A 20,439-nucleotide genomic window follows, 5' to 3' on the forward strand; every position below is an offset into this window, starting at 1 on the left:
ATACCCATAAAACCTAGTGGTCAAACAAGGAAATGGTTCCAATCATTTTTCCACCATTAGTTTTTCCCATAGGGGATTTTGGAAGTGCTTAAAATAATGGCTGTGTTGTGTGTAGGCTTACCCTGGCATGACTTTCTAATAACCTAGACAAGGTGACTTTTATCAATATATTTGGATGTATTTACCCCCCCCCCCGCAAAAAAATGTAATGCTTATTAGCTGCTAATGTGGCTATCATAAAGAACTACAAATGCCATGATGTTCTGGACGAGACTGACGAATTGAGACAAAGGTAGTAATCTCTGGATTAACTATCTAATGTTAGCTCAATTTAGTAATGAATAAATTGGCTACATTTCTTTAAATGTACAATTCTGTGAACTGTCTTTTGCACGTTTGTGTCAGCTTGAGATGAGGTGCAGGAGCTTGCTGGGATTTGTAGTTTTACATGTTGTCCATTTTGGTTCTAATTAGCATTTTCTATTCTGAAAGTAAATAGAGCTGAATATATTGATAAAAGTCCCCTTGTCCTCGAGAGATTTAAATGCTTATCAAAACATCAGACCAACATGAAACACAGCCCTTATTTTAAGTGTTTCTAAAATTCACTATGGGAAAAATTCATGGTGGAAAATGATTGGTTTTATCGGTATTATGACACCTCCACTGTGAGGCTCTATGGTTAGTCAGTGGTTGCACATCTAACTAGCTGGAATGAAGCAACGGTAAGGGGTTAGGGGTTGTTTCTGGACAGTAGGGGCTGGGGGTTGTTTCTGGACAGTAAGGGGTTAGGGGTTGTTTCTGGACAGTAAGGGGTTAGGGGTTGTTTCTGGACAGTAGGGGCTGGGGGTTGTTTCTGGACAGTAAGGGGTTAGGGGTTGTTTCTGGACAGTAAGGGGCTGGGGGTTGTTTCTGGACAGTAGGGGCTGGGGGTTGTTTCTGGACAGTAGGGGCTAGGGGTTGTTTCTGGACAGTAAGGGGCTGGGGGTTGTTTCTGGACAGTAGGGGCTGGGGGTTGTTTCTGGACAGTAAGGGGCTGGGGGTTGTTTCTGGACAGTAGGGTCTGGGGGTTGTTTCTGGACAGTAGGGGCTGGGGGTTGTTTCTGGACAGTAAGGGCTAGGGGTTGTTTCTGGACAGTAGGGGCTGGGGGTTGTTTCTGGACCGTAAGGGCTAGGGGTTGTTTCTGGACAGTAGGGGTTAGGGGTTGTTTCTGGACAGTAGGGGTTAGGGGTTGTTTCTGGACAGTAAGGGGCTGGGGGTTGTTTTTGGACAGTAAGGGGCTGGGGGTTGTTTCTGGACAGTAGGGGCTGGGGGTTGTTTCTGGACAGTAAGGGCTGGGGGTTGTTTCTGGACAGTAGGGGCTGGGGGTTGTTTCTGGACAGTAGGGGCTGGGGGTTGTTTCTGGACAGGCCATGGGTATTATAGTAGCCCAGTCAGTCACTGTCACCAGTTCCTCTCAGTGTCTAGACTCTGGACAGTAAGGGGCTAGGGGTTGTTTCTGGACAGGATATGGGTATTATAGTAGCTCAGTCAGTCACTGTCATCAGTTCCTCTCAGTGTCTAGACTCTGGACAGTAAGGGGCTGGGGGTCGTTTCTGGACAGGCCATGGGTATTATAGAAGCTTAATCTGTTATAGTAGCTGTCAAATACTTGCTTCGTCTGTCCTTGGGAGAATCTCAATTGCATTTCCTTGATTTGTTGGGTCCCCTTGTCTCCTTCTCAAAACCCATTGGATGAGAAGGTCAAAGGTCCCTCCCCTCTCACTTTCTTATCCAATGCGTTTTGGGAATGAGGTGAGGAGAGAGGACCTGAGGAATCAAGAAAATGCAATTGAGATTCTCCCCTGGTTTCCTCCATTCCTCACCTCCTTCTCAAAAGCTCAGTGGGGGAGAGGAGGGACGGTTCCTCCCCTCGGGCTTCTGTGCACATTCAAGGAGAGGCAAGGAGTGGAGGAAACAAGGACAGAGGAAGCAAGAATGTGATACACACACAATGCTTGGAAGTGTTTACATATTATAATGATTTCATTATTGGTTATTATTATTGTCATTGATTTGTTGACAGAACCCATTGTATTATATTACTGTATTATATTATTTTATATCAACGATTAAAATATATAGAAATGCTGTTGTTTATCTTTTTTCATTCTTCTGAAAGGTTTAGCGTGGCTATGGATGATAGAGAAGTTGACTAAAGCACAAGCAGACCTGGTTACTAGGCAGGACAAAGAAACATGCAGTGTGCATGTTTCATGTGACATTTTTGAATGACATGTAGATGTTTTGTTGTTGCTAGGAGTTATGGTCTCATTGTGCCCATCTAGACTCTTATTCCTGTAACTACACATGTGAAGCTGCAAGAAAAACGTATTTAAATGTATATCAAACTATTTTGAAATGTTGACTCTGATGTCAAACATTGGCCCCTTTCATTTATAGAAAGACCCATAACCATAAAATCACTTCGTTAACAACTTTCTTCACAACAACTCTGGTCTGCTCAGGGAAACGCAAGGAGTATGAATGAATGCCTTGACTTCTGCAGAGGCCGCATCGCAGTAAGCACTGTACGGCCAACGCAGATCGCCAGAACGACCATAAACCGTGTTGTTAGGGTAGGGGTAAGGTTAGGTTAAGGGTAGGGACATCCCAAGGATACCAGATCGCACTAAACATACTTTGATGCAAGCTGAATTTCTCTAAATTATGGCAAATGATGATTATCATTTTGGCAGACCATTTTTATTTTATTGATTGTTAGCTACACAATTATCCAGTTGCTTTGTATTGCTTCCAGAAGCAGATTGTGGGCAGGACCACATAATGCTATTGATATGTGATACACTTATTTCACGCGAATCCGATACTAAGTGATTTTCGTAGCAGGTAAGGAGAGCATTATCGCTAAACCCAAACCGTTTTTCCTAACCTGCTACGTAAGTTCTCCTTAACCTGCTACGAAAACTAACAAAAGTGGCATGAAAAGAGTGTTTCTCAAATTGATATAACTGCTGTAGCACGGAGCTGCTGATAACAGGCATGAAGGCTCTGGTCTGGATAATATGATTTACTACCTGTCCTTGAAAATGCTGCTGAAATCAATCGGTTTGTGCCCTCTAGTGGAGAATGTATGTAAAATAGAGGTGCAGAAGAGTTGAGGACATCATCTGTGTATGTTAAATTCAGAACCGTAAATTTCTAAATGCTTGGTTAACAGTGCCGATTTTAGCAAGTGCATCTTGCTAAAATCGGCACAAACAAAAATTGGGGGATGCATGCCAGCAAAGTCACTACACAACACAACACTAAACAATACATGAATTGCATTATATAGGTGACAAACTGTGACCACAAACTGTTTGGGCCAACATAAAGCTGTCCCAACAGCAGAGTCCCAACACCTTACCACTGCTACACCTGGCTATCAGTGGAGCCTTGTCTGGAAGCGAAACAGTTAATTCAGCCTCATTTACTGACATGTAAAAAAACATAGCTGATATGGCTGACGTGCTTAAATAAATTTGTTTTCTACTGACAATTGAGATGTACAAACTATGGCATAAGGGGACGACAAACGGATAAGAGGCGATCCGTAATTTCAATTAAGACGCAAATGAGCGAGCTAAGATGGACATAGTCAATATAACTATTTATTCAGCACTTTTGAAATGTACAGCGACAAAATTTAAAACATGGGCCGTTCTTACAGTGTTCTCCCTGTACACCAAGTCAGAACCGTAGGATAAATAAAGGGGTCATATAAGCAGACAATTAAAGCTCTTACAATATTCAATGATTACATTTCTCTAAAACAGGTTATAGGCTACAGGTGAAAATAAGAGGGGAAATAGACCAAATTGTTAGGGTGAGGCACATGGGCTACTATCAGCTTACTACACAACATACACTTAGTATTATTTTCTTAGCTACAGTTTACATATCTCCCTGGTATATTACATAATTTATGCAGCAGCATACAAGACATTTTTGGACTCACCTTGTTGTGCTGTGCTCACTTGAACAGGACGGTGGAGTGGCGGTCCTTTGTGGGCAAATTTTGTCGTCATAATTTGTCATCAAAGTCTGTCATTCTCTGGAACTCTGAAAAAAAAACAAGGTTGAATCATGATGATGTCATAGATCTTCAGGCCGTAGCTCTAGAAAGAGACCAGAATTCCCAATATTTAAATTCCGAGTTGGATGACCATTCAAAACGTATTTTACCAGTCGGAGCTCAGTTTTCTCCAGAGTTCCCAGTTGTCTTGAACTCACTGAAGTCAGATTTCTCAGTTCCAAGTTAACAGTTGTTTGGAGCACGGCAGAAATCATGCTGGATTGACAGCATGGCCAATGTTGAATGTTCATAATTTTAAGTTTGGAAAAAACAAGCTTGGAAAAAACACACAGAATTGGTACCACACACCACACACCCACTCCATTGAATAGCAGGCTAGTGAGCCTTGCAATGCTTGCAGTTAACCACTGATTACTTCCAAACCACTCATTGTTGAATTTGCGATTTCCAACTTGTTGTGTAATGTTTATGTCCAATGGCCGATGAGCACCGATACATTTTATCTATAATTTCTCTTCATTATTTCTCTTCATATGAATTATTATTATAGCTTGCTAGCTAAGATTTTGAAAGTATGATGTTGACATAATCAGTCTAATCAAAGCTACGGTAGATATAATGCGATTTGATGTAATTTTATCTGTGGCCAATGACCTTGAGCCTTCTTGGACGGGCACTTCTAATGTAACTCTATGGCAGCACAATTTTTGAGCTCTACCCTTAAATTGTGCGTTGGCGTAGTGTCCCCATGAGTGACAGAGCACAGAGCCAATCACGGCGACCAACCCCTACGCTCCGTATTTTCCACTGGCTGCCCAAACCACCACAGAAAGCACTGAGCTGGGCTGAAACACCTGCATTTTGGAGCTGCCTTACTCAATCAAGCAAAAAAGAGACCATGTTTGTATGCGGCTTTATTAACTCAGTGAATTATATATATTTTTTTGCATTGTTTGCAAACTGATATGTAACACGTATTAATGCCAAAGTAACATACAAAAACAGGCAACCCCCTGAAGGACGGCTCACCACTGATGGTTAAACATGCATAGATGTCAAGGAAGTAGCTTGCAAAATACCTTTGCTCGTAATAGTATGCTGAGTGATATGACCTTTCTCAGAGTTGGCCACGTGCCAGTGGTCGGATATTCTAAATGTCCTCTAAATGCATGCTGCATTCACAAATTACGTGTTTCATTCAACACCATGGGTGAACGATTTTTATGAAAAGGCCAAAGTGTGTACATTTTCATTAATATACGATTAGAATGTAGTGTCAAAATCAGCTAGAAGAGCTTTCTGTAACCACACCCAAATGGACAAACGATCTCGAGTCCTCATTCAAATTCAACCAATCACTGAGTGTAAACAACAACCCAAACCACGCCCCTAGGAAAAATAGCTCTTTAAAACTGCCAATCACTTTCCCTGTATGCTGGAGGGAAATGACCTAAACACACATATTTTTGTAGTCATCATTTGAACTGATCATGCCCTCTTTTTTAAAATTTTTTTTTATTTAAAAACATTTTTTTGTTGATATTGGCCAATCATATAACAAGATATATTTAATCACAAATAAAATAGCTTTGTCACTAATGCAGCTCTGAGGCAGAGGTGGATCGCCTGTGTATTTACTTCAGGACACATACCTACTGGTATTTTAATGCTATGGACAAAACATTAAAAACATCTGCTCTTTCCATGACATGGACTGACCAGGTGAAAGCTATGATCACTTGTTAAGTCCACTTCAATGTAGGTCAGTGTTCTCCAACCGGAGCAAAAAAAAAAACATTTATTTATTTTCATGTTTGGACAAAAAACACCGGACAAACTTAAGAAAATCAACTCCCAAGTTATTTTCATTTTTACAAATCTGTTCCCTAGTATTCTCACGCATAATAGAGACACGTGATTGTATACAAATGTAAACAAGGTTTGAAATGATTAGGTGTTTAGTCAAATATTATATATGTTTGGGCTTCTTGCATTCAATTTGCAGTCTACAAATGATTTGTAGTTATGTTCGTGACCCTGACCATCCGCTGAATAAAAAAAACTCGTCCTGCAGCTGAAGATGAAGGGGAGAAGACAGGTTAAAGAAGGACGTTTAAGCCTTGAGACGTGGATTGGTTATTACCACAATCTCAGACATAAAATGCTAATAGCATAACCGTAACCCAGTTGAATTATGATGGAAAATACAAGTGATAATGTCTCTATTAGTTTCTAACAGTGAATATACACTTAAAGCTATTACAAAACTGCACACTGTTTAAATATGTTTTGTTTATTGACAGTAAAATAAAGGTTTGCAACCATATACTCATCTGTATGACAGAGAAATCATTTTAGACCTAAACTAACATTTTTAACTTGCCTAAACTGGAACATTGGCTGTTTTACTATGATCGATAAACTGGCGCTCAGGGTTCATGAAAGGTTGAGGGATTTTTTTCTATTGAATGAATGCACACAAAACAATGATTTTTGAGCAGGCGAACTCAACGGTCCTCTGTTTCCTGCCTGTATCCGGGTCCTGTATGGAAGCCCGTGCGAGGCTGTCCCGGAGACCCCGCGCTGCCTGCACCTCTATCGTCTCGGGTGAGTTTGTTACAATGTAGCAATTTCTCTATTAATCTGAATAACTATATTAAAGCTGCAACATTTGCGTACTGCAAGCGGATTGCAAACCTCGCATCTGCCTTGATCTAAACGCCGTAGTCCTGTACGGCGAGACAAACCCTTTCATTTTCCAACGAATTCCCAAGCAAATACCCCCTGGTCCAAGAGTATTCCAACATTAACTCATATTTTGCTTGCAAGGAGAGCTGGCTTACGCAATTGCATTTTATTAAGGCAAACAAAATAATGCATCGGGAAAGCTAGGATGCAACGCTACCGTGCATTACAAGTGTTTCGATAGTACACCCTCTTGTGATGTTTTTACTTGTCAAATGTCTGAATCTGTTAACACCAGAATGTTGATAGAATGTTAGCTACTTAGCAGCTAATGCTAACGAAATGAAAGCTATGCATCAAAAGGTTCAAAAATAGCTAGCAGATTCAGACAAATAGACATCAAACGAACACGCGAATTGTTTTAGAGGAAACCCAGTAACAACAGGGCAAAAACAATGATATGATCGTGTCACTACATTGGAGGCATACAACGTTAAGTGAAAGCACCTAAACTAGCCAGCCGCTCGCAGTGTCCCTCCCATTCATATGCTGCGCACCGCTCTTCCTCTCTGCCCTGCTGGCTGTGCAATGGCTACGACCGCTTTAGCTACCAACCAACATTATGGAGAGCGGCAAATGGAGATTTGTCCTCTCTCTCTCTATATATATATATATATATATATATATATCTAAGTGGGTTTTTTTTTTCTCGGCGCAAGTCCGCTGCTGCTCGTCTCCGCCTCTGATCTCAGAATCTACTAGTTTATGTCGAGATGATACGAGCAGAGAGATTTAAAACATAGCTGGTTTCAGCAACATCTCCGTACTGTTTACTGGTAACATGAACAATCGGCCTCTCTGACTATAGCTATTATTCTTCTCTCTACGTGTGTGTATATATATATATATATATATATACACACGTAGAGAGAAGAATAATAATATAATATATATATATATATATAATACAATTTAAATAAATCTGAACATTGAATGATAACCGAGTGAGTGAAAAACGCGCGTTTTTAACCCAGAAGGTGATTTGCTCAAGGAAAGGGTATCACATTTTATTGTGATCAGATCGTGGTGATATTCAAGCAGAGGTGTTATGTTGTATGCATGCTTAAATTGGCCTACAAAAATAACTGTTTTATTGTAATGCTCACATTTTTTGGGGGGTGGGGGGGGTGTAATAGCAAGATAACTAATTCAAGAGCATCAATTAAGATTTCAGATCACTGATCATCAATAGGCTATGTATGTCATTAGTCCTGACCTTCTGGGCGAGACCAGTTAAATAAATCTGGAAAGTTTTGTAAAAAAAAAAAAAAAAATCCTGTCCCTATCTATATTTCAACCTGGTTGTTCTCTGGTGGTTTTAGTGTGGCGAAAACAACATAGCTCTGTTCTGCTCAGATCTGTGACGAATCGTATGTAGCTCGTTTGATCTTGTTCTTGATACCACGAGGTGTTTTGACTGATGTCACGTTTATGCTAATATTTGTTAGTAAGCAAACGTCAACCAACTGTAACGATGTATTTGAGAGGCAAGTGCACATTGTGCCACTTTAATTATGTTTTCAATAAACATTGGAGACAAAATCTAGTTTCCATGTTAACAACCTAAGCCAACCCCATCTGTTTTGCCCCAACCCCTATGCAACTGTGGGGCAAAACAGACAACACTTAAACTCAATTCAGTCTCGAAATGTTTATAAAAATATACATACATTTGCGCTCGTCTCAAATACATTGTTAGTTGTTGGTTAGCTTGCTAGCGAATTTGAGCCACATTAGCATAGACATGACATCAGTCAAAACAAGACGTGGTATCAAGAACCACCTACAACTCGCCACTTGACAGCTTCTTGTCATTGTTGCTAGATATCTGACCATTCAGAATCACAACAATGAAAGCCTTCCGGACACATCAACGCGCTGGCATCATTTTGGTGACGTTTTATTTTTTTGGGGGGGAAATGGAAGTATCGTGGTATCGCAATGCTTTGTTTAGGTTTTTGAACCTTGTGACTAACATATACTGTATCCTAGGACCTCGGTGGAAGTCTTTTTTTTTTATATATATATCGAACAGAAAATGTAGAAAAATAAAAACAACTTCCCCCTAAAAAACGGTTATCAGACTGTCACCGTAGCCAAGTTGGAAGGACAATTACACAGAGAACCTCCTCACAGCACTTCCTGGATGGTTGGATTCTGGGAACTTATAAAGCCCCTTTAAAGAGACGCACGTTAGAAATGAATATTCATGCAATAATGATGCAGTTAGTCTTTGTTTGCATCGTTGCTAGTATCTTTGTATCCCAAATATAGGCTACACCTTGTTGATAGTATATTGGTTTACCAAAAGGATTGCACAAGCTTTGTTTGATATAGCCTACCACTATAGCCTACCCCCCCCCCCCCCCCCCCCTCTGTTTATACTGGAGTGGTGAATGCAATGATTGATGTATTGAACTAAATATTATTGGGGGGGGGGGGGGGGTGTTTAATGTGTTTTCAGTTGACATGGACGATGAAGATGGCAGGTGCCTGCTAGATGTCATTTGGTGAGTTCATATATCCACGCTATTCATCCTCGTCAAACTATTGATTTATATTCTACTATCCACTGTTCACAACATCTAGTATACCTGACCAAGACATTGGTTTAGTCTATGTTGTAGGCTTGGGCAGGTATACTACCCCTATACCTAAGGGGGTGGGGGGGGGGGTGTATTTCTAAAATAGCCACAGGATGTTGTTGTTTTCAATATCGTCACAGGGTTCGACATTAACGCCTGTCAAGTAAAACAGATGACCATATCCATTACTCAGATCGTAGAGACTAACAGTGGAAATTATATTTCAATCTATGGACAACTTGTTACAGCTGTTGATAGATCATTGATAATAATCTGCCAGTTATTTTCCTGTAATTGCATTAAGATATATGGGGGAACATGGGTATATTCTAGAGGTCGACCGATTATGATTTTTCAAAACCGATACCGATTATTGGAGGACCCCAAAAAAAAAAGCCGATAATGATTAATCGGCGGATTTTTAAACACATTTATTTGTAATAATGACAATTACAACAATACTGAATGAACACTTATTTTAACTTAATATAATACATCAATAAAATAAATTTAGCCTCAAATAAAATGAAACATGTTCAATTTGGTTTAAATAATGCAAAAACAAAGTGTTGGAGAAGAAAGTAAAAGTGCAATATGTGCCATGTAAGAAAGCTAACGTTTAAGTTCCTTGCTCAGAACATGAGAACATATGAAAGCTGGTGTTTCCTTTTAACATGAGTCTTCAATATTCCCAGTTAAGAAGTTTTAGGTTGTAGTTATTATAGGAATTATAGGACTATTTCCCTCTATACCGTTTGTATTTCATTAACCTTTGACTATTGGGTGTTCTAATAGGCACTTTAGTATTGCCAGTGTAACAGTATAGCTTCCATCCCTCTCTTCGCTCCTCCCTGGGCTCGAACCAGGAACACAACGACAACAGCCACCCTTGAAGCAGCGTTACCCGTGCAGAGCAAGGGGAACAACCACTCCAAGTCTCAGAGCGAGTGATGTTTGAAACGGTATTAGCGCGCTCCCCGCTAACTAGGTAGCCATTTCACATCGGTTACACAAGCCTCATCTCTGGAGTTGATAGGCTTGAAGTCATAAACAGCTGCAGGCAAACGCACGAAAGTGCTGTTTGAATGAATGCTTACGAGCCTGCTGGTGCCTACCACCGCTCAGTCAGACTGCTCTATCAAATCATAGACTTAATTATAACATAAAAACACACAGAAATACGAGCCTTTGGTCATTAATATGGTCGAATCCGGAAACTATCATCTCGAAAACAAGACGTTTATTCTTTCAGTGAAATACAGAACCGTTCCGTATTTTATCTAACGGGTGGCATCCATAAGTCTAAATATTCCTGTTACATTGTACCACCTTCAATGTTATGTCATAATTACGTAAAATTCTGGCAAATTAGGCGGCCCAAACTGTTGCATATACACTGCGTGCAATGAACGCAAGAGAAATGACACAATTTCACCTGGTTAATATTGCCTGCTAACCTGGATTTCTTTTAGCTAAATATGCAGGTTTAAAAATATATACTTCTGTGTATTGATTTTAAGAAAGGCATTGATGTTTATGGTTGGGTACACATTGGAGCAACGATATGCACAGCATCGATTATATGCAACGCAGGACACGCTAGATAAACTAGTAATATCATCAACCATGTGTAGTTAACTAGTGATTATGATTGATTGTTTTTTATAAGATAAGTTTAATGCTAGCTAGCAACTTACCTTGGCTTACTGCATTCGCGTAACAGGCAGGCTCCTCGTGGAGTGTAATGAGAGGCAGGTGGTTAGAGCGTTGGACAAGTTTAACTGTAAGGTTGCAAGATTGAATCCCCGGGCTGACAAGGTACAAATCTGTCTTTCTGCCCCTGAACAAGGCAGTTATCCCACTGTTCCTAGACCAGTTAACCCACTGTTCCTAGACCAGTTAACCCCACTGTTCCTAGGCCGTCATTGAAAATAAGAATGTGTTCTTAACTGACTTTCCCTAGTTAAATAAAGGTTAAATTATCGGCCAAATCGGTGTCCAAAAATATCAATCAATTCCGATTAATCGGTCGACCTCTAGTATATTAGTACAATACAATTCACGAGTTGATTTAAAAATCTATGCTTATCGTGGTTGGTTTCTTGACAGATTTGCCCAAAATGTTGTGATGTAGAACATTTACTTTTCTGTCCTTGTATTTATGGCAGTGAAAGTTGTCCTTATATCATAGATGAATCCGTTAAATTAGACATCGAATCCAAAAGACCTGAGACTGGGACGGAGATTTGTCTTCCAACAAGACAATGATCCAAAACATAAAGCAAAATCTACAATGGAATGGTTCAAAAATAAACATATCCAGGTGTTAGAATGGCCAAGTCAAAGTCCAGACCTGAATCCAATCGAGAATCTGTGGAAAGAACTGAAAACTGCTGTTCACAAATGCTCTCCATCCAACCTCACTGAGCTCGAGCTGTTTTGCAAGGAGGAATGGGAAAAAATGTCATTCTCTCGATGTGCAAAATAATAGAGACATACCCCAAGCGACTTACAGCTGTAATCGCAGCAAAAGGTGGCGCTACAAAGTATTAACTTAAGGGGGCTGAATAATTTTGCACGCCCAATTTTTCAGTTTTTGATTTGTTAAAAAAGTTTGAAATATCCAATAAATGTCGTTCCACTTCATGATTGTGTCCCACTTGTTGTTGATTCTTCACAAAAGAATACAGTTTTATATCTTTGTTTGAAGTCTGAAATGTGGCAAAAGGTCGCAAAGTTCAAGGGGGCCGAATACTTTCGCAAGGCACTGTATAGCCTCCACATTGACTCTGTACCGGTACCCCCTGTATATAGTCTCCACATTGACTCTGTACCGGTACCCCCTGTATATAGCCTCCACATTGACTCTGTACTGGTACACCCTGTATATAGCCTCCACATTGACTCTGTACCGTAACACCCTGTATATAGTCTCCACATTGACTCTGTACCGTAACACCCTGTATATAGCCTCCACATTGACTCTGTACCGGTACCCCCTGTATATAGTCTCCACATTGACTCTGTACCGGTACCCCCTGTATATAGCCTCCACATTGACTCTGTACCGGTACCCCCTGTATATAGCCTCCACATTGACTCTGTACCGGTACCCCCTGTATATAGCCTCCACATTGACTCGGTACCGGTACCCCCTGTATATAGCCTCCACATTGACTCTGTACCGGTACCCCCTGTATATAGCCTCCACATTGACTCTGTACCGGTACCCCCTGTATATAGCCTCCACATTGACTCGGTACCGGTACCCCCTGTATATAGCCTCCACATTGACTCTGTACCGGTACCCCCTGTATATAGTCTCCACATTGACTCTGTACCGTAACACCCTGTATATAGCCTCCACATTGACTCTGTACCGTAACACCCTGTATATAGCCTCCACATTGACTCTGTACCGTAACACCCTGTATATAGCCTCATTATTGTTATTTTATTGTTACTTTCTATAATTTTTTTTACTTTAGTCTTTTTAGTAAATATTTTCTTAACTCTATTTATTGAACTGCCTTGTTTGCCTTGTTGTTTAAGGCCTTGTAAGTAAGCATTTCACGGTACGGTCTACACTTGTATTCCGCACATGTGACAAATACGATTTGATGTCGAGCTGTTTTTAATTAAGTTGTGATGTATTCACACATCATCTGATCCATTTTAAGGATAAAAAAAAAAGTCAAGTGATGAAAAAATGATGTTGCGTTGGATGCACTAACAGCCCAAGTCAAGTGATGAAAAGATGATGTTGCGTCGGATGCACTAACAGCCCAAGTCAAGTGATGAAAAGATGATGTTGCGTTGGATGCACTAACAGCCCAAGTCAAGTGATGAAAAGATGATGTTGCGTTGGATGCACTAACAGCCCATGTGAACCAAAAAAAAGTATCAGAGAGGAATATCCATGAAAATGTTGCTGTCTTATTTGTTATGCGGTGAAGACGTACCTAGTGACTTGATGTTGATTATCTGTTGCTGTCTGCTTCATTTACAGCAGGGTCTCGTTAGATTTAACAGAGAAAGCGTCAATGTAATACTTTCATATGTTTTTGCGCCTCGGATTGGACACCGAGCCTACTGTGCGCAATTATTTAGGATACACTATTGCGCAACACCCAACACTATTCATATGAATTATTCTGTATACAATGACAACGAATGACAGCCTAGCGGGCTTCACAGTATGATCTGGTAATGAAATATCATGACAAATACATTTTGGTTTCCCAGCGATTTTCAACAGTACCAAGGGGCTTGAAGTAGCCTACTTCAGAAATACAAACTAGTCACCTTTAGGCGAAATTTGACGTTTTTAATTAACAAAATAGGTTACCTACGGGGAATAGTGTAGGTCCGATTAAAATGTTTTTTTTGTGTGTGGGCCTGTGGATCACTACTGGCTGTAAGCGAACGAGTGATGCGCGTTTGTAAGCGAGCGAGTGATGCGCGTTTGTAAGCGAGCGAGTGATGCGCGTTTGTAAGCGAGCGAGCGATGTGCATTTGCAGCAATACTGGCTGTAATCCAAGGCTCAGCCAATCGTTCCCATATTAACAGAATGCAGCAGGAGACTGAAGAGAGAAGAGACAACCAATTTACTCATTACAGCATCAAAAAGACAACAGTTTGTCATTTAATTTACAGCAGCGCGTCCCCTGAACGATAACGACGAGGTAGGCGAGAAGCCTGACCGGGGTAAGAAGGTGATGAAGCCTACTTCATGAGCTGTAACCGGAAAAACAACTGGCTTTTTGGAAAGTTTGAGATGAGGGAGAAAGTGTGGTGGAACAAGTATTTGTTAGCATTGTTAAGTAATCTTGCTATAGTAGCTGGATCGAATTCTCCCGTTAGCTAACCAGAGACATGTTGGGCAACATTAGCCAATTTAACTGATCAAATCATTGAGTTTGTTTGACAATTAGCTGGTTAATAAAGTCAGACAGCCAGCTAGTTAATGTTACAACATCAGATAAGCTAACGGTGGTAACCAACGGGCTATAGTATTAACTGGTACTGTATAAGACCCCTTGCCTTGTTGTGCCACCCCCCCCCCCCATCGCGTGAACACACTCAATTCTTCATTGCCGCAACTTGCTTGCTAGTTGTTTCTGCTCCGTTTAACATACATATCACTGATCTTAGTAGCAGGAAACAATTTGTATTTGTATCCTTCAAGGCAGCTGTCAATGATCACGTTAGGCTGCGTTTAATTCCTTTTATTGATCATCGGGTAGGCGCTAGTAATGTCTGCAGTTTTAGGGTTTGGCTATTTGTTTCAAGTTTATTAGATCTCTTTGCCAAAATTCATAATCTCTCCCATGTCTCATTCAACTAGTAGTTGTTGTGAAATGTTTATTGCTTGCCTGTATTTCACTCCCTCTGTTTAATATAACACACAATAATTACCCCCCCCCCCCCTTCTATTTTGGGACTGCAAGGCCTGGCACACGTCAGAATAATGCTTGTAGCTCCAGTAGTGTGTGCCACAGAAAGTATTTGACTCTAGCCACAAAATTAAGGGAATTAGAAGGGGGGGGGGGGGATTTCGGCAGGCAAGAAAATGCCCCCCCCCCTCTCTAATTTTCTTACATTTTGTGGCTAGAGTCAAATGGCTATGCCAAATTTGGGCAGGGGGGAAGAATTTAGGCACAACACAGTTCCTGAAGTTATAACACATTAGTTGCTTACTGGACCCTGGCAATCTGTGTGAAATGTTAACTAGCTAACAAACTGTCTGTGAACTCATGTTTTCCCTCTACAGCATGTGGTTAATTTTCAGAATGAGAGAATTAGGTGAAAAAATGAGGTGTTGCTTGTTAAACAAGTGGATTCAGGGATCAAGCGTAGCTGAAGCTGGGCCTGACTTAAACGGGATGCCGCTATAGAGGTGAAAGGAACACCACACACTTTCCCTCTTTCAATACAGTGGATGAAAAGGGGTGTGCCAGGTGTGCCTGAAAGACAAAGAGATCAATTATACCAACGAAGGGTCTCCTGCTCTGCTGGGACTTTGTAGAACAGATGTCCTCATGGCAGAAAGTGTGCAGTGTGTTAGTGTGCAGTGTGTTAGTGTGCAGTGTGTTAGTGTGCAGTGTGTTAGTGTGCAGTGTGTTAGTGTGCAGTGTGTTAGTGTGTTAGTGTTAGTGTGCAGTGTGTTAGTGTCCAGTGTGTTAGTGTCCAGTGTGTTAGTGTGCAGTGTGTTAGTGTGCAGTGTGTTAGTGTGCAGTGTGTTAGTGTGCAGTGTGTTAGTGTGCAGTGTGCAGTGTGTTAGTGTGTTAGTGTGCAGTGTGTTAGTGTGCAGTGTGTTAGTGTGCAGTGTGTTAGTGTGCAGTGTGTTAGTGTGAGTGTGCAGTGTATTTGTGTGCAGTGTGTGTTAATGTGTGTTAGTGTGCAGTGTGTTAGTGTGCAGTGTGTTAGTGTGCAGTGTGTTAGTGTGCAGTGTGTTAATGTGCAGTGTGTTAATGTGCAGTGTGTTAGTGTGCAGTGTGTTAGCGTGCAGTGTGTTAGCGTGCAGTGTGTTAGTGTGTTAGCGTGCAGTGTGTTGGTGTGCAGTGTGTGTTAATGTGTGTTAGTGTGCAGTGTGTTAGTGTGCAGTGTGTTAGTGTGCAGTGTGTTAGTGTGCAGTGTGTTAGTGTGCAGTGTGTTAGTGTGCAGTGTGTTAGTGTGCAGTGTGTTAGTGTGCAGTGTGTTAGTGTGCAGTGTGTTAATCAAATCAAATCAAAGTTTATTTGTCACATACACATGGTTAGCAGATGTTAATGCGAGTGTAGCGAAATGCTTGTGCTTCTAGTTCCGACAATGCAGTAATAACCAACAAGTAATCTAACTAACAATTCCACAACTACTGTCTTATACACAGTGTAAGGGGATAAAGAATATGTACATAAAGATATATAAATGAGTGATGGTACAGAGCAGCATAGGCAAGATGCAGTAGATGGTATCGAGTACAGTATATACATATGAGATGAGTATGTAAACAAAGTGGCATAGTTAAAGTGGCTAGTGATACATGTATTACATAAGGATACAGTAGATGATATAGAGTACAGTATATACGTATGCATATGAGATGAATAATGTAGGGTAAGTAACATTATATAAGGTAGCATTGTTTAAAGTGGCTAGTGATATATTTACATCATTTCCCATCAATTCCCATTATTAAAGTGGCTGGAGTTGAGTCAGTGTCAGTGTGTTGGCAGCAGCCACTCAATGTTAGTGGTGCTGTTTTTCAGTCTATCGGTCCCAGCTTTGATGCACCTGTACTGACCTCGCCTTCTGGATGATAGCGGGGTGAACAGGCAGCGGCTCGGGTGGTTGTTGTCCTTGATGATCTTTATGGCCTTCCTGTGACATCGGGTGGTGTAGGTGTCCTGGAGGGCAGGTAGTTTGCCCCCGGTGATGCATTGTGCAGACCTCACTACCCTCTGGAGAGCCTTACGATTGTGGGCGGAGCAGTTGCCATACCAGGCGGTGATACAGCCCGACAGGATGCTCTCGATTGTGCAGTGTGTTAGTGTGTTAGTGTGCAGTGTGTTAGTGTGCAGTGTGTTAGTGTGCGGTGTGTTAGTGTGCAGTGTGTTAGTGTGCAGTGTGTTAGTGTGCGGTGTGTTAGTGTGCGGTGTGTTAGTGTGCGGTGTGTTAGTGTGCGGTGTGTTAGTGTGCAGTGTGTTAGTGTGTTAGTGTGTTAGTGTGTTAGTGTGCAGTGTGTTAGTGTGTTAGTGTGCGGTGTGTTAGTGTGCGGTGTGTTAGCGTGCAGTGTGTTAGTGTGCAGTGTGTTAGTGTGCAGTGTGTTAGTGTGCAGTGTGTTAGTGTGCAGTGTGTTAGTGTGCAGTGTGTTAGTGTGCAGTGTGTTAGTGTGCAGTGTGTTAGTGTGCAGTGTGTTAGTGTGCAGTGTATTAGTGTGCAGTGTGTTAGTGTGTGTTAGTGTGCGGTGTGTTAGTGTGCGGTGTGTTAGTGTGCAGTGTGTTAGTGTGCAGTGTGTTAGTGTGTTAGTGTGCAGTGTGTTAGTGTGCGGTGTGTTAGTGTGCGGTGTGTTAGTGTGCAGTGTGTTAGTGTGCAGTGTGTTAGTGTGCAGTGTGTTAGTGTGCGGTGTGTTAGTGTGCGGTGTGTTAGTGTGCGGTGTGTTAGTGTGCGGTGTGTTAGTGTGCGGTGTGTTAGTGTGCGGTGTGTTAGTGTGCAGTGTGTTAGTGTGTTAGTGTGTTAGTGTGCAGTGTGTTAGTGTGTTAGTGTGCAGTGTGTTAGTGTGTTAGTGTGCAGTGTGTTAGTGTGCAGTGTGTAGTGTGTTAGTGTGCGGTGTGTTAGTGTGCGGTGTGTTAGTGTGCGGTGTGTTAGTGTGCGGTGTGTTAGTGTGCGGTGTGTTAGTGTGTTAGTGTGTTAGTGTGTTAGTGTGCAGTGTGTTAGTGTGTTAGTGTGCAGTGTGTTAGTGTGTTAGTGTGCGGTGTGTTAGTGTGCGGTGTGTTAGCGTGCAGTGTGTTAGCGTGCAGTGTGTTAGCGTGCAGTGTGTTAGCGTGCAGTGTGTTAGCGTGCAGTGTGTTAGTGTGCAGTGTGTTAGTGTGCAGTGTGTTAGTGTGCAGTGTGTTAGTGTGCAGTGTATTAGTGTGCAGTGTGTTAGTGTGTGTTAGTGTGCGGTGTGTTAGTGTGCGGTGTGTTAGTGTGCAGTGTGTTAGTGTGCAGTGTGTTAGTGTGTTAGTGTGTTAGTGTGCAGTGTGTTAGTGTGCGGTGTGTTAGTGTGCGGTGTGTTAGTGTGCAGTGTGTTAGTGTGCAGTGTGTTAGTGTGCAGTGTGTTAGTGTGCAGTGTGTTAGTGTGCAGTGTGTTAGTGTGCAGTGTGTTAGTGTGCAGTGTGTTAGTGTGCAGTGTGTTAGTGTGCAGTGTGTTAGTGTGCAGTGTGTTAGTGTGCAGTGTGTTAGTGTGTGTTAGTGTGCGGTGTGTTAGTGTGCGGTGTGTTAGTGTGCGGTGTGTTAGTGTGCGGTGTGTTAGTGTGCGGTGTGTTAGTGTGCGGTGTGTTAGCGTGCAGTGTGTTAGCGTGCAGTGTGTTAGCGTGCAGTGTGTTAGCGTGCAGTGTGTTAGTGTGCAGTGTGTTAGTGTGTTAGTGTGTTAGTGTGTTAGTGTGCGGTGTGTTAGTGTGCGGTGTGTTAGTGTGCAGTGTGTTAGTGTGCAGTGTGTTAGTGTGCGGTGTGTTAGTGTGCAGTGTGGCAGTGTGCAGTGTGGCAGTGTGTTAGTGTGCAGTGTGTTAGTGTGCGGTGTGTTAGTGTGCGGTGTGTTAGTGTGCAGTGTGTTAGTGTGCAGTGTGTTAGTGTGCAGTGTGTTAGTGTGCAGTGTGTTAGTGTGCAGTGTGTTAGTGTGCGGTGTGTTAGTGTGCGGTGTGTTAGTGTGCGGTGTGTTAGTGTGCGGTGTGTTAGTGTGCGGTGTGTTAGTGTGCAGTGTGTTAGTGTGCAGTGTGTTAGTGTGCAGTGTGTTAGTGTGCAGTGTGTTAGTGTGCAGTGTGTTAGTGTGCAGTGTGTTAGTGTGCAGTGTGTTAGTGTGCAGTGTGTTAGTGTGCAGTGTGTTAGTGTGCAGTGTGCTGGTGTGTTAGTGTGTTGGTGTGTTAGTGTGCGGTGTGTTAGTGTGCGGTGTGTTAGTGTGCGGTGTGTTAGTGTGCAGTGTGTTAGTGTGCAGTGTGTTAGTGTGCAGTGTATTAGTGTGCAGTGTGTTAGCGCGCAGTGTGTTAGCGCGCAGTGTGTTAGCGCGCAGTGTGTTAGCGTGCAGTGTGTTAGCGTGCAGTGTGTTAGCGTGCAGTGTGTTAGCGTGCAGTGTGTTAGCGTGCAGTGTGTTAGCGTGCAGTGTGTTAGCGTGCAGTGTGTTAGCGTGCAGTGTGTTAGCGTGCAGTGTGTTAGCGTGCAGTGTGTTAGCGTGCAGTGTGTTAGTGTGTTAGTGTGCAGTGTGTTAGCGTGCAGTGTGTTAGCGTGCAGTGTGTTAGCGTGCAGTGTGTTAGCGTGCAGTGTGTTAGTGTGTTAGCGTGCAGTGTGTTAGCGTGCAGTGTGTTAGCGTGCAGTGTGTTAGCGTGCAGTGTGTTAGCGTGCAGTGTGTTAGCGTGCAGTGTGTTAGCGTGCAGTGTGTTAGCGTGCAGTGTGTTAGTGTGCGGTGTGTTAGTGTGCAGTGTGTTAGTGTGCAGTGTAGCCCAAAGAGAGGTGTTTTTGTTGTGTTGAACTTGACAGTAACACGTGTGAGGTGGGGGGGGGGTTTTATTACATGTTTTTCTCCTGACTGAACGTTATTTTATGTAACTTTGTGCACTTGATCGATGTCTGTAGTGGCCACTATAACAGAGCAACAATAGAATAGCCTTGTTTCATTCTATTTCAACTTTAAGATGTCCCCCCCCCCCCCCCCCCCCCAAAATGCAATATAATTTAAATGTGTGTGTGGTCAGAAGCGTTCTATTATAAAGGCTGTCGTGGCTAACTGCAATATTAGTGGATTGTTTTGTTGCAGGACTTGAGTGTCATTTGCAGTAAAGTCTAAAGCAACAAATAACATTCGATTGATTTCCTTACGTTTCTTTGTTTGTTTAAAAATTAAAAAAAAATACACACAGAGACTGATGATGTAGATCATATTCTGTGTTGTTTAATTAGTTAAAACCTGCCTTTCTCCCTAGCAGGGATTTATTTAGCATCTTTCAGTGCAACACAAGAAACGGTCACCTTTTTTCGGTGGGGCCTCACCAGTTTGCATCCCCGCTCGTTGAATTTGGAGTTTGAAATGTCCTTGTGATTATTCTAGCCAATTTATAAGTTCTCCTGTTGCCTTTGTTTTTTTGAGAGAGATGTCCCCACTTTCGTCCCCCCCCCCCCCCCTCTCCAGCCACTTCAATTTTAGGGTGTTGCGCAACACAACACCATATATGTGAAGCCCTATATGTACAACTATTATATAAATTATACAATTATATAACATTGAGGTCTTTCGAAATGACCATTTAAGTGCTTAAAAAAAGTTGCTGAAAGTCATTGAATTTCACTTGCCAATATA

At 42.0% G+C, this 20,439-nt stretch overlaps 1 protein-coding gene across 8 annotated transcripts in view; it reads left to right on the top strand.

Moving 5' to 3' along the window:
- Positions 1–6,562: 6,562 nt before the first annotated feature.
- The window catches only part of bicra (BRD4 interacting chromatin remodeling complex associated protein), an 87,094-nt gene continuing 73,217 nt past the window's right edge, over positions 6,563–20,439 (top strand). For all 8 annotated transcript variants that reach the window (XR_005039434.1, XR_005039435.1, XM_036962171.1 and 5 more), the window contains exons 1-2: positions 6,563–6,686; positions 9,289–9,334. Coding sequence is in view for 6 of the 8 variants with exons in the window: in XM_036962171.1 (XP_036818066.1) it covers positions 6,566–6,686; positions 9,289–9,334 (167 nt within the window). In the remaining 2 variants the exon portion in view is untranslated. The remainder of the gene's footprint in view (positions 6,687–9,288; positions 9,335–20,439) is intronic.

Source organism: Oncorhynchus mykiss, chromosome 24 (genome assembly GCF_013265735.2).
Source record: "Oncorhynchus mykiss isolate Arlee chromosome 24, USDA_OmykA_1.1, whole genome shotgun sequence".
NCBI classification, from domain to species: domain Eukaryota; kingdom Metazoa; phylum Chordata; class Actinopteri; order Salmoniformes; family Salmonidae; genus Oncorhynchus; species Oncorhynchus mykiss.